Below are 17,891 nucleotides of genomic sequence, written 5' to 3'. Positions count from 1 at the left end.
CATTGCATCACGAATCGAGTTTTTACCTCAAAGATCAATACAATAACACAATGAACAATACTAGCAAGTCGTAATGCGTAATCATATAAACTAGAATTCAGGTCCATATGAGCGCACATAAAAGTATCACATACGGTCCCTGAAATCCGGATTGCAGCAACCGCTCGCTTTAGAGCTCCAATTCCGACATAACTATGAATGAAAGATTATCAAGTCGAGCTGACATAAGAGTAATTATATAACATAACGGTAGGTGACATATCGCCCTGCAGTCTCGCTTGGTCGAATTATCTTCACAACTTGTGCACGCTTAAGCCCGTAGTATTTCGCAATTGGATCAGTCACCTGAATCCGAGGGAGCTGGACAATAAAAAACACAAATACAAGATAAACAGTTAGTATGCAAATGTCCCTAGTTTACCACAGATATGCAGGCTAAGATGTGTTTGGAAAACAAACGTAAAATAGCCATTAGGAGGAGAGAGAGAGAGAGAGCTTTGTTATTTTGTCGTAATAATTTAGATGGTATTAAGACGCATTAAGCATGACTCTATACTTGAGTTAATATTCCAACACAAACAGTTGAATAAATGAAGTGGAAGATTTGCAACACTTTTTAGTGTTATAAATCAAGATTTAAAGTCATGGCATGCCTTACGTAGCATCGGAATTTCGTAAATGCAAGATTAACAAAAATGCGCAGCACTGACCTGTGTTTCTTTCACAGTATACCTCTCCAGCAAAGTCTTCTTTTCCTCATTTGTAAGCACCCGATGCTCAGGAACTAGAACGTGTTCTTTAATATTCACCAACAATTCTGCCTCCTGAATCAATAGAGACAGAGCAAACGTTAATATCCTCTAAGTTCGTATTGAAAGCACCTGATACAATTATAGGTGGAGCCAATTTTTTGTAAGTGGGGTAAAAATAGCTCTCTTCCAAAGCTGAAGTTAAAGCTGCATACCCAGAAAAAGTAAATCAAACAATGCAAACTAATTATTCAAGATGACCCTAGTTAGGCCTCTTGGTTAATGGACATTATTAAGATGACCCTACGCATCGAACCCGTTTCTCTAAAAGGTAGGGCCATACCTACTCATCAGATTAACAATACTTTTACAAGCATTTGATCAGATAAAGGCCATTAGAAGTTACAATATAAACAAACTAATCCGGTAATTGCAACAGCGATTTGTATGTGTATAGCCTTCAAATTTCTGACACTATGAACTCTGATATTTCTGGTTTAATTGATCAACGTGATATTTGTGAGGTTTCAAGAACACAACTTCTTACTAATAACAGATTAAGCAATGAAACTCACCAGAAAAACCTCCAAGTGGAACTTTCCCGATATCTCACTGATACAGGTCTTTGCAAAGGGCGTCAGACTTTGTTGAGTAACCAAGATTGCTCTGAACACATTCTCCGATTTCATGCGATTGGTATAAGTCTTCATTGTCTTGACCCCAACCTTTGGTTCGTCAGGAAAGAAGACATAAATCTGAAACACATATACCAACAATCAGACACCGTCAACGGTTAAAGTACTACATCCACTACAATAAAAAGCATCAGGGAAACACCTGATCGTTTGTGTCAGTTCTCTTTGTTTTATTGATGATAAGATCTTCCCTTTTCATGTTCTCTCCGTATTTGTCCTTGAACTGTTCTTTTGACATGTTGATCTCAAAATCTCCAACCAAGTAATTCCGATCTTTCAGCATTTGCATCACAGTCTTTCGGACTCTGTAAAGCCTTGTGATTTCTTCTTCTGTTAAAACCATCTTCGCCTCTGATATGTTACAAAACACAGCTTATCAGTTATGTTCCACTTCCTCCAGAAATACGAAAATTCGATTTCACAAATATTACAACAAGAATCTCCATTTACAGATGTAGCCCCCAAAATTAGCTTTCCAAAACAATTAAATCACAAAATTGGCCATTCAAATTGAATAACAATCAAGCAACAAGAGATCAATCTTAAACAAAATTTTAATAGTTTCACTAACTTTCTCGCTTTCTCCCAAAGTTTGGAATCTCTAAGGCGTATAGCGAGGCGTTTCAAACACCGCTTGTGAGGCATAAGAAACCCAAATACATATATATTAAACAACAGCTTCATCATTCATCCTCAATAATCGACAAAAACACGTATAATTTATGTTTAACAACACCGTAAAAACTTTACAAGAAATCCAAACCAACATAAAAACCCAAATTCCAACAGTAAAAACTTGTTTATCCCACTTAATTACTGCCCTGAACACCAAAACAGAAAAAGCAAAATTGCAAAAAAAAAAAATCGAAACCTTTCACAGCTGCAAAAACACCATATCCAATCCTAACTCCTAATAACACAACAAAAACACAATCTTTCGAGAGAAAAAAAAAGGAGAAATAGCAGACGAAATCGAAAAAGATGAAACCTTTGGTATGACAGTATCTAACGATTCTAACCTGTTCGGCAGAAAAAATTAGCGTTTGTTGTCGGAAGTTGAAGTGGATGCTCGTACAGGATATCACCGCAGCTGAATTGACAGGATCTTTGGAGATTGTTAGTGATGTGATTAGGGTTTTCGATTTGGACAGAAAAAAGGCGCGAGAACGAGAGCTGCTGTCTGCGTGTTGTGCCAAGGATCGCGTTGCGAGAGAGAGGCAAAGGGTTTCCAACCGAAGCTTTTATACAGCCACGACGTCGTTTTATTTTCTCTGCCTTTTTTTTTTTTTTCTTGAAAAAAGGGTAATACTCTTTAAGAATGCAAAAATGACAACATATATAAATTTTTGTCATCCATTCATATTATATACAAATACACCCGATATACATAAAAATCTCTCGACAAGGAAAAGAGTAAATATTAAACGATGATTGGCAAAATTAGCACGCAATATACACTAGTTTTATCCACATATTTCACATGATAAATGCAATCTCCTACAAAATTCACACTAGTCTCCCTCTCAATGTATTGTCCAAATCATGGCAAGTGATCAGTGCTTCAATCCCACATATGCTTTCTTGTTGCTACTGCCTATGAATATCTTCAAATTGATTCACATCCAAGCTTTTTATTTTATTTTATTAATTCTGGATTCCACTCTTTCTATTCTTTTCGAAATTCTGATTTGATCCCCGTATTCTCCTAGTCCAAACTGAATTATTCCTCAATTATTGTGGGCTTAAACTAAATTAACTAGTGTTGAGATAATTAGGTTTTTTCCATGATGGTTTGAAAACTTAATGTAGCACATATGTAAAAGGTTCCCTCACTAGCAGCCTCAATACATTTCATTGTGGGCGTGCAAATATAAAAGAAAAATGTTAAGAAGACTCTCTTAATGTGGGACTCTCCATGGATTTTCTCAGTCTCCTAATAGTTTAGCATCAGTTCCTGTGCGAATGTTATAAAATATTATGTCAAAAACATGAGGTCGCAGAGAGTTCATAGAGATCAGAGGGTCCCCTTTTTGAGAGTCTCCTTAGCATTGCTCAATATTGAATTGTGAGGAAGAGTTGCTTAATGCATATTGGATCTTGTTTATTGTGACCTACACTACAGTGACTTAATTATGTTTATAACAAGGTGGTTCAAGTGGTAAGGAGCTTATTCCCCTTAAGCAAGTCTCGAGTTCGATACTTGTGAATAGAGCAACCATCGTTGGGAGAGCTTGCCTCCCGAATGGGGTCCGACTTGGCTCGAGGGATTGGTCCTCGCCTACATGCGGGGATACTCTGGATTCATCCAAAAAAGTTGATTTCAATTAAATTGCTATATTAATGAATGTTTTGAATGAATGGGTTAACATTTAGATTTCACATTTCTAAGAAGGATAATTCGGATTTCACATTCGTAGATTTCAAACTTTTGGGGACAATTTATGAAATGGAACAAATTACCACAAATTGCAAATTTTTATTAATTACAAAGCACTGAAAATCCTTTGTCCTGGTGCTAGTATCTTGTTTGGATCAAACCTAACTTTCATGTCCTGGAAACTTTGCCATTTTCTTCCGAAATGGTTTTTCCAATCCTCCCGTGTTTTGTAGTGGGGAAGGTACTGCTTAACCCTAATGCCAGCATCCGTACAAAATTGCAGTAGTTGTCTATTTACTTCATCAAATGCCTGCCAGTCATTGAATCCGCTTGCATGCAAGAGCCCTACAACATAGAAAACATCTTCATCTGGAATAACTGCAGACATCCTACCATCCCACCTGCAACATTATTTAATACAAAGTACATTAGATTTACCAAAAATAAAACAAATAAATAAAAAAAACAGAAACCCTAATTCTTTTTGTTCTCAGAAAACTCACCTTTTTCGGTTCATGGGGTAAATGAGGCTCACTGCCGTAGGAACATTTCGTTTGAGAAGAATGTTCCTGAAAACACCTGAATCAATGTCCGATATTCGTGATTTTGGTACAAAGATATTCAGCCAAGGATGAGCAATTTCCCATAGTCCAAGTGATCGAAGATTTTCCTCTTCAGTGTGCACTCTATCCAGAAAATCTATGTACGAAACGTCTTGCTCGAATAAAAATTCAGGAACAAAGCTTAACCCCTTGATCGTTTTTTCAACTACCTATATAAACAAGGAAAAGTAATTTAAAGTACTAATTAACTCTTTTAATTACCTTCAAAATATTAGTGATTTAATAGAAAATCTGTAGTAAAAAAAAAATGGTGTACCTTGTCCACGGTTTTTGTAGTGCTATCATCGTAATATTTGGCTGCTTCTATGTAGTAGATGATGCCGTATCGATTTATTAAAGCTGCTATTCTTGGTTGATCAAGTAATGGGTAAAAGGAAAGATCTAGAGGACCCTGCTTCATTAGAAGAAAACCTTCTAAATAATCGAATCCATTGGGTGCCATTAAATGTTCTTGATCTCTTGAAAATGCAGAGAAGTTACTGTACATCATCCGAACCCATTTAGCCTGCAGAGAATTAGTACAGAACTTAGTAAATTCAAATCATAGTTCAAGGAAAAAAAAAATCTTGTTATAACGATATTCTACTCAGAGGAAACGATATAGAAAGTAGTTCGTACCCTCTTCGGAGCCGGTGCAAGGGGAATCCTTGCTCTGGTTATTATACCAAATTGGCCCAAGCCTCCGAGAACAGCATAAAATAGCTCTGGTACCTTTTTTGAGGAGCAAGTAACTAATTCCCCCTTCCCTGTATTAAAAAAATAAAAATAAAAAAATAAAAAATAAAAAAATAAATTAAGTCATTTTTTAAATCCATACTTTAAAGTCAATCAAAATAATCAAGAAAAAAATTCTAGCTCTCACTTTCATTATCAGACCATGAGCTTGATTTGAGAGAATTTTGGTAATATATATAATAAGGGAGGAGGTGTTGTTGGCACTTGGCATTCGAAAATTTTTATTATGCACTCCAAATTTAATTATGAAAATATGTATAAAAAAATTATATGAAAAAAGTGCCAGATGATATTTTTGGAGTGCAACCTAATAAAAAATAGGAAATTAATATTAGAAAATTTGGAAATTAATGAGTGGTCAAATATAACGCTTGCTGAGATGCTTTCATTTCCAGCGAATATGCATGCAATACAAGGCAAACATAGTTTTTAGGACTTTAAAGTGAAAGAGCCAGATAGAGTAGTACTGAGTTGTGAGAGAAGTCCTCATACCAGTTACAACATCGAGTTCATATACATTGTTGATTTGAGGTCCATACAGAAACGTTTGCCCACTGATTCCAGCGTTACTGAGCGTGCCACCAACGCTCAGGTAAAGGTAGTCGGTCCAAGAAACCGGCGTAAGACCACGCTCGAGTGTAGCACGCAACACATCGATCCAACGTTGCTCACCTCCAACATCAGCATAAGAGCCCAAAGAAGGGCTCTCTGAGACCACAATTCTAGACCCATTACGGATCAAAGCTGTCATGTTTATGACAACGCCACCAGAGGTCAAGGCCTGTCCGCGAACAGAATGACCCTGGCCTCTAGCAGCTACACTAACAGGCGCAGAATTGTTGTTTGCTGATAGGATTAGACTCACGATGTCATTTGGAGACGTCGGATTAAGAACTGCAGCTGCGAATTCATAAACTATATGGCCATAATCAGTAGAGGTTGAATTGATGGACCCGGTATCGTTTAGTAGCAAGCTCTCGATATCCCCGAGTGAGGGTAGGAGTAGACTTGTCCCCGTTGCGGATAACATCATAAACCCTAGTACTAAACTCAGAGTAGTCCAGTATTTTGGAACTGCAAAATTCTCAGCCATTTTTTTTGGTGGTGAAAGGAGAGGGAAAGAGAAGTGTGTTGATATGGAGGAAATTAAGTTGCATTATATATAGAAGAGAAATTACTTAAACAAATTTAATTAGTGTGGGATAGTAGAGAGCATGGACTGGCGTTAATTAACGTCGTTTAGTGGCCGTGGCCGGCCAAGTTGTACACGCTTTTCCAAATGTACGCAAGAAGAAGACTTCATCAAATCAGTATAATTTCATCTTTAGTAAATTTACGCAATATAAGACATTAAGCATTAACTATTTTTTCCCCTTCAAACTGTCGGTTGGATATATATAAGAAAAATGAGTTAATTACTTGTGTTATATGTTAGATTAATGTTCAAATTCTTAAGCATGGTCTGCAATTCTGTACATACATTCTTTTACAAGTACGCTGATACGTCAATGGATCATGCATGCATTCTCATCACTATATACGTAGTTGCAATATTTTATTTCCTCCAGGTATAATTTTCATGTAATAAAAAGGGACTCAATATAATTGTTTTTGTGTGTGTAATTTTCCCACTTTTTTTTTATCTGGGAGGTGTTTATTTTTATTTAATTCTTATTTGGAATTTCAGTTTTTTTTTAAATCAAGTTTTGGCTCATTTGATAATCATTTCATTTTTAGTTTTTCTTTCTAATTTTTTGTGAAAGGTAGGCGAAAATACATTAGAGAAGTGAGATATGAAGAAGAGGTGGAAGAGAGATGGTAAGTGGGATTTAAAAGAAGAGTGTTGCTATCTTCACACCCTTTTTTACCTTTTAGACACATCTCAATTTTCGGTTGTTGGATCAAATGAATCAAAGGGGATCAAGGGACATAAATTAACATGAAGCGTGTGGGAAGTAAAGAAGATGTATGGATAGCACCACCCTTAAAATAAATGTATATGAAATGTTACACATGAGAAATGAGATATTAAGGGACCATTTGACGGTCATTTTGTTTTCAGGTATCATTTTTATTTGCACGTGTTACCAAACAAGACTTTCAATATGAAAATTAAAAGCAAAAACCAATAAACTGAAATGGTTATATATGCCTTAAGTTAATTTTGTACTCATGTTTTTGTTTTGTACTTTTTTTCCTTATTTTTCCCTCTCTCGACCCTTCTTCTTTCTCTATCCCGTATACTTTTCCTCAATCTCTAAGACAAAAACTGAAAATGAATAACTATAGATGAAATGGTTATATGCACTTCAACCTTTTTTATTTTTTGGGATTAAAGAAGATAGTGAGTTTAATTTATATTATATAATTCGACTTTTGGGACATGGAAAAATGTTTCTCCTTTGAACACTTCTTCACTGTGCGTACACCGCCAACAATCCAGTTTTAGATACGCCTCTTTTTGGCCGGTGATAAATGCAATCTTTGACATGGTTATAATATTGTTTGACAAGTTTATAATATTATTGTTTGACGAAACATTTTTTACCCTAAAAAACGTGGAGTAAAATATGGACTGACATCCGGATTTTAGGCTGGCAAAGACGGGGATTTCCTGCTTGGGCACACAGACATAGTTCTGCTCCATCAAGGTTGTCAATCTAAAAAGTTTCACACTTTCAGCGCACTAAATATACCATCCACAACTCTTTCCCCCCCCCCCCCCCTTTTAGGCTGAAAAAGAAAGTCACAGGCTTGACTTATAACTCAGTTAAAAGTCAATTACACTTGGGTCTCTATTAATTTTCCTTTTGCCAATATCGCTCATTCCTGGAGTTGAATACTTCATTCAAGAATTATTTTTTATTCAATCTAGTAGAAAAGGTAAATCCCTTATGATACACCAGATCCGGCTCAATTAGGTAGATTTGTTATTATTTAAAATCTATTTTCTTATTTAAAATTATGGTGTAACGTGCATTCTCCCTTGTTCCAGTCATGAAATAGATGCAATAAATCAAAAATGGAATTTGGTTCAAGAATGAATTCTTATTGGAATTGTCCTTATCCAAATCATACTTTGGAACCATATCACATCACAAATTTGATGAAATAGGATGAATTGAAAGGCCCTTAGGTATTGGAAAATTCATGGGTGTAGCTTCAAATGTTATGTAGCACAAGTATTTTAGCCATTAAATTTCATTTCCGCAATTGTTATATATTCTATTTTTAACTTCATCCATTCATTTTCTATATCACTAAGTGCTAAATAGCATTGAAGAAAAATCTCAAACTCACAGCTTGAAGATGAAATGTAGAAGATATAATTCACTTGGAAAAATTTGAAGATGTTTCTGAATTGTTAACTCACGGAAGCAAAAGAATACAGGATGCAGCAGCTAGGTCTGCAACATGAGGATTTAACTATAGGTAATATGTGACACACAAGAACCGAGCAAAACATAGATCTCGAAATACAATTTAACTGCAAAATGTGTACCATTCTTGCAACCAAGATAACAAGAGACTCCAGGGAAGGCCAAACGTCTCATAGGCCGTCGTACTCTTGGAACTTTAAGGAGTATGTTCGCTGGTCCTTTAATTTGATAGCACACTGAATCAAGTTAAAGCTCGCACCGACAGGAGAACGGTACCATGCTCCATCTTATTTGTGTGCCACGGATACTGTTTAAGCAGCTGGGACCTTTCTGCCATCTTCAATAAAGAAAATTGCAGCTTCTGGGACCTGAGAAAGGAGGCAAAGAAAAGTTTTAGGTACTTTAAGCTAAGCCTGTATTCCAATTTTAACTTGGACAGTATAAGTGATCTTATCATCGAAAACACGAGATTACAAAAACATGACTGAAAAGGAGGGACCGAGGGACAACAAAGCAAAATCTCCTCAAATGGTTTCTTCAGATACAAATATGCTTTTGGCTTTCAGTATAATTTAAAATACACGTTCAATTTATGCCACTCAAAATTAAGAATACGTTCTCACAGCCAAGGTAACAATCCAATTTCAACACCTCCCTAAGTACACAAATCAAATACCTCCCTACGTACAAAAATAGAAAGAATAAGAAGAAAGGCATAAAAGGATAATCCTTGGTGCCCTGACTTTTGTAAAGAATTCATTAAAAATAATTCCTACCGTGCTACCCCATGCAATTATCCATGGACATGAAGTAGTAAAATATCAACGATGAAATAAAAATTTGACACTACATGGTACAAATGTCCCAAAGCCATATTTTGGCTAACTGCTTACATGTACCAATGTTTAGTTTTTAATTTAACAACTTTTTCACCACATTTCAAAATTTATACCATATATATGAATCTAAGTCATACAATATAGTAACTTTACTTTGGCCTAATTCATTCATATACATAGCGTTAAAGAGGTTAATCTTTTTATTGGAAATAAGAACTCCCGTTTTGAAAAGAAAAAAAAAGTTGAAAACAACACATCATATGGAAGAAAGAGAAACAGTGAGCAGAGTAGCTTACGTCAGGCCAAGTATCCGTAATGAACTCCACAATGTCATAAGCGATATCTCCTTGAACATCAATTTGGTCCTTCTCAGTTGGCCCCTGAAACCAATCATTCCAAATTAATTATAACAAACCATCATCGCATACAGACAAAACAATATAATATCCATCATACCTTAACAACAGAGGCTCCGGTAGCAAACTTTTTCCCCAATTTCTTTGAAGCATCACTAAGTTTGACACCTGATTTGTAATCAAAGAAACCGTGTTAATTATGGTAGGAACAAAATAAGAATCTCCAAATAGAAAGACAAAGGATGTAAAGTAGCAGATTGCTCACCAAAAAGCTCCAGCCCCTTCACAGTGGTGATAGATTTTCGCTTATTACGCGTGACTTTTTCAATCGTAACTTCTTGCTTCTCCTACGGAAAAAAACCCAATACTAGGTTTAGTCATTATAATTTAAAGGGTTTCAAAAGAAATATTGTTTTGCAACCATCAACCCAGAGAGCTTGTTCACAAAGGGTTACACCTATTTAATAGAAGAAAACAATTTCCGAAGTATCACCTTTTTCTTAATCTTCCCGCCTGGGAGACGCTTGACTTCTTCTTTAGGTGCTGAAATGACACCCACCAAATTAAAGCCGAAAAAAAAACAAAAATCGTTAGAATTTGGATTTGCAAAGCAGAAAAACAAGCTTTCCCGAATACAATTAAAGCCGAAAAGAATAAAACAAAACATCCCAAGTCATCTCATAGCAGCACAAACACAATAACATAAACATGTTTACGCACTCCATCTCCACACACAGATTCACATATATACTGGTACCAACACTCATAATTCATCCAAACCAGTCCAGAAATGGTAACAAATACCCACATAAACACATTCTCACGCATACATGATAACATATATACACACACAGATACGCACATATACATATTTACAGCAATACCTGAAGAAGCAGCTCCATCACCACCTCCAGAAGAAATACCAGTGGACTGCAACTGGTTGGCTACTTTATCAGTTTCCTTAGCATTAGCCTCTGTACAAAAAATTTAAAAAAAAAATCATTGAAAATAACAAATAAATAAAACAGTACAGATAAAAAATTAAAAAAAAAAAAACTAAACTTTAATTCGAATTGAATAAAAAGAAATTAGGGTTCGAGCAAAAGATAGAACCTTTAACGAGATCCGGGTAAAGGTCCGGGGCGTTTTGGATCAACCATGGCTTGCATTTCTCGAAATCGGGTCCGAATTCACAGTATTCAGCAGGCAAACTGCACACCGCACAGTACAGTACGCGAACCGGTTGGGGCTTCCCCGCCATCAGAGCTCAGCCTCAAGCTCCTTTCTCTGTACCTCCCCTTCTCTCTCTCTCTCTCTCTCTCTCTCTCTCTCTCTAACCCTCGCTCTGTAATTGGGGAAAGTCAAAACGCTGCGTTTAGGTTACGCAAATCGGTGAATTGAAGACGGTGTTTTGCAGCTGCTCGATGGCGGTGAGATTATAGGGATGGCTTTGTTGGATTACGTGTGTCGGATGCTGTTGGCCCAATTGGGGTGCTTATCGTTGCTTGGGGCCCATACTGTTATGAGTGTTCTAAACTTCTTGGGCCGGAAAGGCCCAAATACTTGAATATTGGATATGCATGGCCGTGCCTAACTTTTGTCCAGCGCGGAGCGCTAGACGAGCCTCACGCCTCAACACGCGGAGGCATTAGAGGCAGGATCCTACTTCCTAGCCACCCAGGTGCTTGTCGGCCTCAATGCTTAAGCCAAATGGCTCTTATGGGCATGTGCGCCTATAGACCGTTGTTGATCCAATTGTTTCTCATTCAAACTTTTTCTGTTTATTTTATTTTATATTTATATATTCATTAAAATCAACGGTTTAAATCTAATATGATCAAATTCAAAGAAAAAAAAAAGGATATAACGATCTAAATTTAAATCCAACGACTAAAATAATAATTGGTTTAGTAATTTTTTAATATTTATCAGAGTCTAAATATTTTTGAGTTAAAATGTTCGTAAAATTAAATTAGGATAGTCTACATAAATTATTTTTTTAAAGTTACTTTTAAAAAATAGTCTAAATTTATTCTTTAATAATCTGGGGCAAAATATTTAAGTTTTAATCTAAAAGGAGTTGGAGCAGAAAAATTGTTTCTCGGTTAAAACCTAAATTTTCATAGTTACAAATATTAAGTTTTAACCCAAATGTTGAAGATGGTCTTAATTTTAGGAAGATAAGTACAACCGGACATTTAGAGAAAGTGCATGCCAAATAAGATAACATCAAATTTAATCCGTATGAACAATTGTATTATCATTAATTGGCAGAATCATAACAGATTCAAAGTACCAACCATACTTAAGGCTAGTATGTTATTGTTGTGCGTTTTAAAAAATATTACTTATAATGTACTACTCGAATAAACAATTATAAAATAAAGTTGTGTGGTTGATAAATTTTTTTAAGTGTTTTTAATAAATAAAAAAAGCATCTAACGTGTTTGATAAACTTTTATATAAACTCTTGCAACCCTCTCATTCTCTATCACCACCATCTTTGATGGGTTGTGGGCTCAAACTCTCTCACCTGTCTCTCTTCCAAACGCCCTCTCTAAAAAAGTTCCCCGAATAGAGGTTGGTAGGTCGTTGACAAGATTTCTTGATGTGATTGAGGTCGTCGGATCGGGCAGACGGTGTGGACAGAAATGCAAGGAGTCTGCAATTGTTCCATTTCTTGTGCTGGGCAACAAGATTGACATCCCTTATGCTGCTTGAAGATGAACTTCGATATCACCTAGGACTGACCAATTTCACAACTGGCAAGGGGAAGGTGAATCTGACCAATTTTGGCTCAATATTTGTGTGGTAAGTTTTCCTGCTAATTTGTAGTTTCCGACCACAATTATAAATTATTCGAGTTTGATCAGATTGGTGAATTAACGGAAGAGGAATTTCGAGTTTGATCAGCCGGCGACTCTGTGGACAGAGGTGATGGAAGATAATAAAAGCATCCTGGTATGACATGTAATTTATTTAATTGCTTAAGGTCGTTTTTTGGTATTTGAAAGTTACACTAAAGGAATCCTGATCCTCGTCAGATCCTCTTTGTAAGGATTCTGGAGATCCGTGAATCATATATGTTCTTCGTACATCGTGCGGTCAAAAAATATTTTAAATATTTGTATTTATAATTAAATACAAATAATACCTGATAAAAATTTACCATACAATGTACGATAAACAGACACGATTTACAGATCTCTAAGTTCCTTACCAAAAGGATTCGGAAAGGACCTCGTGTCTGGAAAAATAGGTTTGCGCAGAAGCGCAATCACATTCACAGCAAGAGCCCCCATTTTACAAAGTTTGCATTTGCTACTTTGGCTTTTTCCACCCAAATTGTGAAGAAAAAAAAGTGAATCTAGGAGGATTACCAAACATTGAAAAGGTCATTTTTTATATATATATATTTTTTAATTCACAACAGTACCAAATCAGTACTTAGTAGTGCTATAATTTTTAATCAATAATATAAAGAACAATTTTAGTAGCATATTTAACGGTTTGGAGTGACAAATTATATACCATTCAGGGCAATGCAAACAATAGTAACATATTAATATCAAATTACAAGTTTCTTTTCAGTTTTTAATGCCAAGTTTAGCTATGTATTACGAAAACAAATGCAATTAGGGTTAATTAGAGAGTTGAAGATGGGTATGTATGTATGTTTGTACATATGTATGTAGGCTGTATAATATAATTTTGGTAGGGTTTCAAAGCCAATTGTCGTTAATTAGGAAATGTGACTTGTCTGTAAATACATGTAACGGTTGTGTTGAAATTTGAAAATGTTTGAGTACTAGTTCTAACATCCAAAACCCAAATGGATTAATAATGTCTCTTTTGGATTTTACCTCATTTACTAAGCAATATACGTTTTTATCGACCGAATGGATTAATAATCTCTCTTTTGGATTTTAATTTAGTATTTTCTTTTTGAAATTGAAAACGAGACATAATTAGAATCCCGCTTCCCGTTAGGCAATAAAAACATATATTGCTTTGTAACAAGAGAAATCCAAGAGAGTCATAATTAATCCACTAGGATTTGAGTTGTCATATCTAGTCACCAAACATTTTCAAATTCCAACACAACCTTGGATGCATTTAACAAGGCACATTTCTAAATGACAAATAGCTTTAAAACCCTTAACCATATTATCAATAAACACCCTATATCTATATGAGTAATGCTAAATATACCAAATTTTTAAGAGAATCAAATTCGGTAAATCAAATGATATGGTTGTTGATAATTGAATTGTCACTTAAATTTGTATCTATCTTCAACTCTCACCTTGCATGTGCTTAGTAATAATTGACATAAGTAGTTGGGCTATTCCTCATATTGTTAATTGGTTTTATGATGGAACCCCAATTTCTTCATGGTATTAGAGCAAATTGTCACATGTGCGAAACCCAACAGCCCCACATGTGCCTCACGTCACCCGAGTTGTGTTGTCCACGTGTTAGGCTTGAAAATTCGTCACCCATGACACATGAAGGAGCGTGTTGAGAATGAATTTCACATTGATGAAAATAAACATTGCATGTGCTCATAATAATTGAGTTATTTTCCATATTACCAATTGAGTTTATGATAGAACCTCAACTTTTTCACTCCCTACCCTCATCTTCCTCAGCAAAGAACTCATGGCAAATTTTAAAGCTGGTGCTGTTGCAAATACCAAAGCAAAAAATTGTGTTGTCCACGTACCCCACATATGTTAGGTATCAGCAACATTTATAAGATTTTGGCTACTGTCGAGCCGGATTAAAGACAAGTAGCAGCTAAGACTATACTCTTTCAAGGGAATACATGGAGGAATGATAATTCCGTAGTCTTGGTTGCCTTGGTGTTACAAATTGTTCCTCCGCGAACAAATAGATTTCTATGAGAAAGAACTTGAGATTACAAATCGATATCTAGCAATTTATAGGGAATTAAAACAGAAGCTTGATTAGTAGAAAATACAATCAACACAAGGAGCACCGATTGTCCCTGATCAAGTAAGGCATATGATTTTAATTTTTATTAAATCAGTCTTCTTATTTATTTTTTATTGAATTATTGTTAGTTGATCTATATTTTTCAAACCACAACATATATATATATAGAGAGACTAAAATAATTGATGTGAAATTTAGGTCTTTGGGTCACAGTGCAGACATCGAAATTTCGGAAGTTTTGTGTTTACACATGACTGAGGTGAAAAAAAAGTATAAAGAAGGGTACATCTGCACGTTGAGTTTGGAATACGAATAAGAGAAGGCCTTCGACATCTGCCTCATGCAACCATGCAAGTTTCAGTGTACCCTTCTTCATACTTTTTCATGTCAGCCATGTGGAAGACGAACTTTCGAAATTTTGATGTCTACTACACCGTGATCCGAGGGAACTAACTTCACGGTATAAGTAATAATAAATCAATTATTTTAGTCTATATATATATGTTGTTGATTCCAAAAATATAGATCAATTAACAATAATTCAGTAAAAAAATAAGGAGACCGAATCATTAAAAATTAATATCATATGGCTTACTTGATTAGGGATGACCGGTGCTACTTGTGTTGGTTGTATTTGTTGGAACTTGTGAGTGGGACTCAGTCCCACATCGCCCAAACATATTTCTAAAGTCCTCTTTATAAGTCTTTTCCCTCCTTTATGGTTTGAAAAGAATTTGGCCAAAGCTATGGATCATGGACCTTACAAATGGAGGTTTGGGTGTATATATTAAATGTCAAAGATGGGCCTTGGGTAATTGGAGATCCAATGGTCTAGGTTCAATAGGCAAACTAGTTGAGGAAAACTCAAGGTAAGAAACACACAATCCTTACTTATTCCTATGATGGCAAACAATGTGTTACCTGTAAGACGTAAAGGGTGAATCATTATTCTTAATAATGCTAATATCTTATAGTTGAGATGAATAGAACATGCTATTCTTAGTTAGCATTACCTATATGAGATTGATGTGGGGTCGCATCTTTGAGATTTGATATGGCTACAATTCTCTAAATGTCTCATGAAATCAGGATATGTTCAGGACCAAAATGAACACAACCGTATGAATTGACGTGTGTCAAGATGTGATATGTGTGATACTTCTTGTTTTGATTTACTACTAACAATGATCAGTTCAAGATATTAAATTCACTGCTTCATTAGGTAAATCCGATAAGTACTCACTAGAGAAGGTTCAAGTCCAAAAGACACCTATCCCGATGCATATTACCTCTCAGTTCTCTGGAACGATGTTACTGATTTAGTTAGTATCTTATTTTCTATTCAAATGTGGGGTATTGTTCGAGTTTGAATAGGAAATGTGGGGTATTGTTGGAACTTGTGAGTGGGACTCAGTCCCACATCGCCCAAACATATTTCTAAAGTCCTCTTTATAAGTATTTTCCCTCCTTTATGGTTTGAAAAGAATTGGGCCAAAGCTATGGATCTTGGACCTTACAAATGGAGGTTTGGATGTATATATTAAATGTCAAAGATGGGCCTTGGGCTCGGATTGACGAAAAAACACAAGTTTTATTTTTTCGTTTTGAATTTTTGGATTCAGTTTTTCCGAAAGGATAAAACTAAGGGAACAGTTACGTCAGTTTTGTAACTGATAAGGACGAACGGTTGCGTTTGTTCAAGTTAAGCCATTATATATATATGGCAGTCCGCTCAGAAACGAAAGACAGATCAATCCAATCGCTCCTTTTACTCCTTACAGAGAACAACACTACCAATTCGTCAAGAATCCAAGTTCGTGTGCAAGAATTTGGATTAGATAGTTGTATCCTGCAAGATAGACGTTCTTTGAACTACTGCACTGGTGTAGGGGCGTATTTCTGTCTTAGGAGATTGCTCTGCAAGCCTCTATCTGCAACGATCAAGTCAGTTATTTGTGATTTACATGCAATTTTGTTAAGTGTTAACATTTTGATATATTACATCTTTGTTGAATTTGCTATTTGTAATAAACTGTGCAAATTATATATATATATATATATATATATATATATTAAATAAGTAACATTTGATTGGTTTTAACAGTATTTTCTGCAAATCGAGCATCTGTTTTAATTCCTTGTAAATTGCTAGATATCGATTTGTAATCTCAAGTTCTTTCTCATAGAAATCTATTTGTTCTCGAAGGAATAATCCGGTAACACCAAGGCAACCAACCAAAGGATTATCCCTCCATGTATTCCCTTGAAAGAGTATTAGTCTCAGCTGTTGCTTGTCTTTGATCCGGCTCGACTGTAGCCAGAATCTTATAAATGTCTCTGATACCGAACATACGTTGCACATTTACAAACTCTACATTTTCTCCTTTGGTATTTGAAGGCGGCACCAACTTTAAAATTTGCCATGAGTTCTTTGTTGAGGAAGATGAGGGTAGGGATTGAACAAGTTAAGGTTCCACCATAAAACCAATTAGTTATATGGGGAATAGCACAACTAACTTTAAACGAGCTCATTAAATTCTTGTATTTTGGTTAGTTTTATAGGAAATTAATGAAAAAGACTTGAAAACTTTGAGTTTTAACGATAATGACAAAATAAAGGGTTGAGTGAATAGTAACATGTTTGACTTTTTAATGTAAAAATGTAGTTTTTCGTAAAAGTAAACAGTACCGCGGACTTTTCATTAAACCTCCCTAGTTTTATTTGCAGTTGTCTGTAAATTTTATTGCTTGAAATTGTAGATGCGCGCTATGTGGAAGGCTTCGTGGATTCATGTTATGAGAGCTGGTCCAAAAAAACCGAATCAATTTAGGCATTGTGCCATTGGGTTTTGATGCCTTGCTGCACGCGAAAAATACATTCAATTTAAAGTAATTATAAGGTTTACCCAATTGTTTGAATTGCTTTATGGAGCGTATAATTTTGTTTGTTTCTTCTCTTATTATTCACTCTAGGTGCGTTTGTTGCACCGGAATAGCTCATATTGGACTAGCTTCATGGACTAAACGAGACTGGCTTAACTTGGACTAAGCAGTACTAAAATTGTGAAGCATTTGGTGCATTGTTGGATTATGACTAAAATTTAATTTTTTAAATTTAATTATAAAAACTAAATTTCACATTCTGATCTAAATAATTAAATTTAAATCTCCTCCAAAT

General features: G+C 35.4%; 3 protein-coding genes and 1 long non-coding RNA gene across 6 annotated transcripts; 1 reads left to right on the top strand and 3 right to left on the bottom strand.

Annotated features, from left to right (window-relative positions):
- Positions 1 to 58: 58 nt before the first annotated feature.
- Positions 59 to 2,670, bottom strand: LOC126605832 (DNA-directed RNA polymerases II and IV subunit 5A-like). 2 transcript variants are annotated; one of them, XM_050273292.1, is made up of 5 exons: positions 2,464 to 2,670; positions 1,587 to 1,795; positions 1,325 to 1,504; positions 711 to 824; positions 59 to 345 (listed from the first exon to the last, which is right to left on the bottom strand). In XM_050273292.1, the coding sequence occupies exons 2-5, from the start codon at positions 1,785 to 1,787 to the stop codon at positions 235 to 237; spliced, it is 606 nt and encodes a 201-aa protein (XP_050129249.1). In that variant the 5' UTR covers positions 1,788 to 1,795; positions 2,464 to 2,670; the 3' UTR covers positions 59 to 234. The 2 variants fall into 2 exon arrangements, with proteins under 2 accessions (XP_050129249.1, XP_050129242.1); XM_050273285.1 differs by having other exon boundaries at positions 59 to 360; positions 2,464 to 2,669.
- Positions 2,671 to 3,873: 1,203 nt separating this feature from the next.
- On the bottom strand, positions 3,874 to 6,284 carry LOC126605762 (cytokinin dehydrogenase 4-like). The gene is made up of 5 exons (XM_050273201.1): positions 5,672 to 6,284; positions 5,063 to 5,190; positions 4,701 to 4,949; positions 4,325 to 4,593; positions 3,874 to 4,222 (listed from the first exon to the last, which is right to left on the bottom strand). Exons 1-5 carry the CDS (start codon positions 6,270 to 6,272, stop codon positions 3,928 to 3,930), a joined length of 1,542 nt encoding a protein of 513 aa, XP_050129158.1. The 5' UTR covers positions 6,273 to 6,284; the 3' UTR covers positions 3,874 to 3,927.
- A 2,198-nt stretch (positions 6,285 to 8,482) lies between these two features.
- Positions 8,483 to 11,180, bottom strand: LOC126605754 (translation machinery-associated protein 22-like). The gene is made up of 7 exons (XM_050273191.1): positions 10,868 to 11,180; positions 10,639 to 10,728; positions 10,248 to 10,297; positions 10,020 to 10,101; positions 9,855 to 9,922; positions 9,695 to 9,778; positions 8,483 to 8,927 (listed from the first exon to the last, which is right to left on the bottom strand). Exons 1-7 carry the CDS (start codon positions 11,013 to 11,015, stop codon positions 8,871 to 8,873), a joined length of 579 nt encoding a protein of 192 aa, XP_050129148.1. The 5' UTR covers positions 11,016 to 11,180; the 3' UTR covers positions 8,483 to 8,870.
- A 1,057-nt stretch (positions 11,181 to 12,237) lies between these two features.
- LOC126605743 (uncharacterized) lies at positions 12,238 to 17,673 on the top strand. 2 transcript variants are annotated; one of them, XR_007617035.1, is made up of 3 exons: positions 12,238 to 12,565; positions 12,668 to 12,715; positions 17,474 to 17,673. It is a non-coding gene; the product is annotated as an uncharacterized LOC126605743 (long non-coding RNA). The 2 variants fall into 2 exon arrangements; XR_007617037.1 differs by having other exon boundaries at positions 12,238 to 12,715.
- Positions 17,674 to 17,891: the final 218 nt, after the last annotated feature.

Source organism: Malus sylvestris, chromosome 2 (assembly GCF_916048215.2).
Source record: "Malus sylvestris chromosome 2, drMalSylv7.2, whole genome shotgun sequence".
In the NCBI taxonomy this organism is placed as follows: domain Eukaryota; kingdom Viridiplantae; phylum Streptophyta; class Magnoliopsida; order Rosales; family Rosaceae; genus Malus; species Malus sylvestris.
This window is presented reverse-complemented; position numbering and strand designations above follow the sequence as displayed.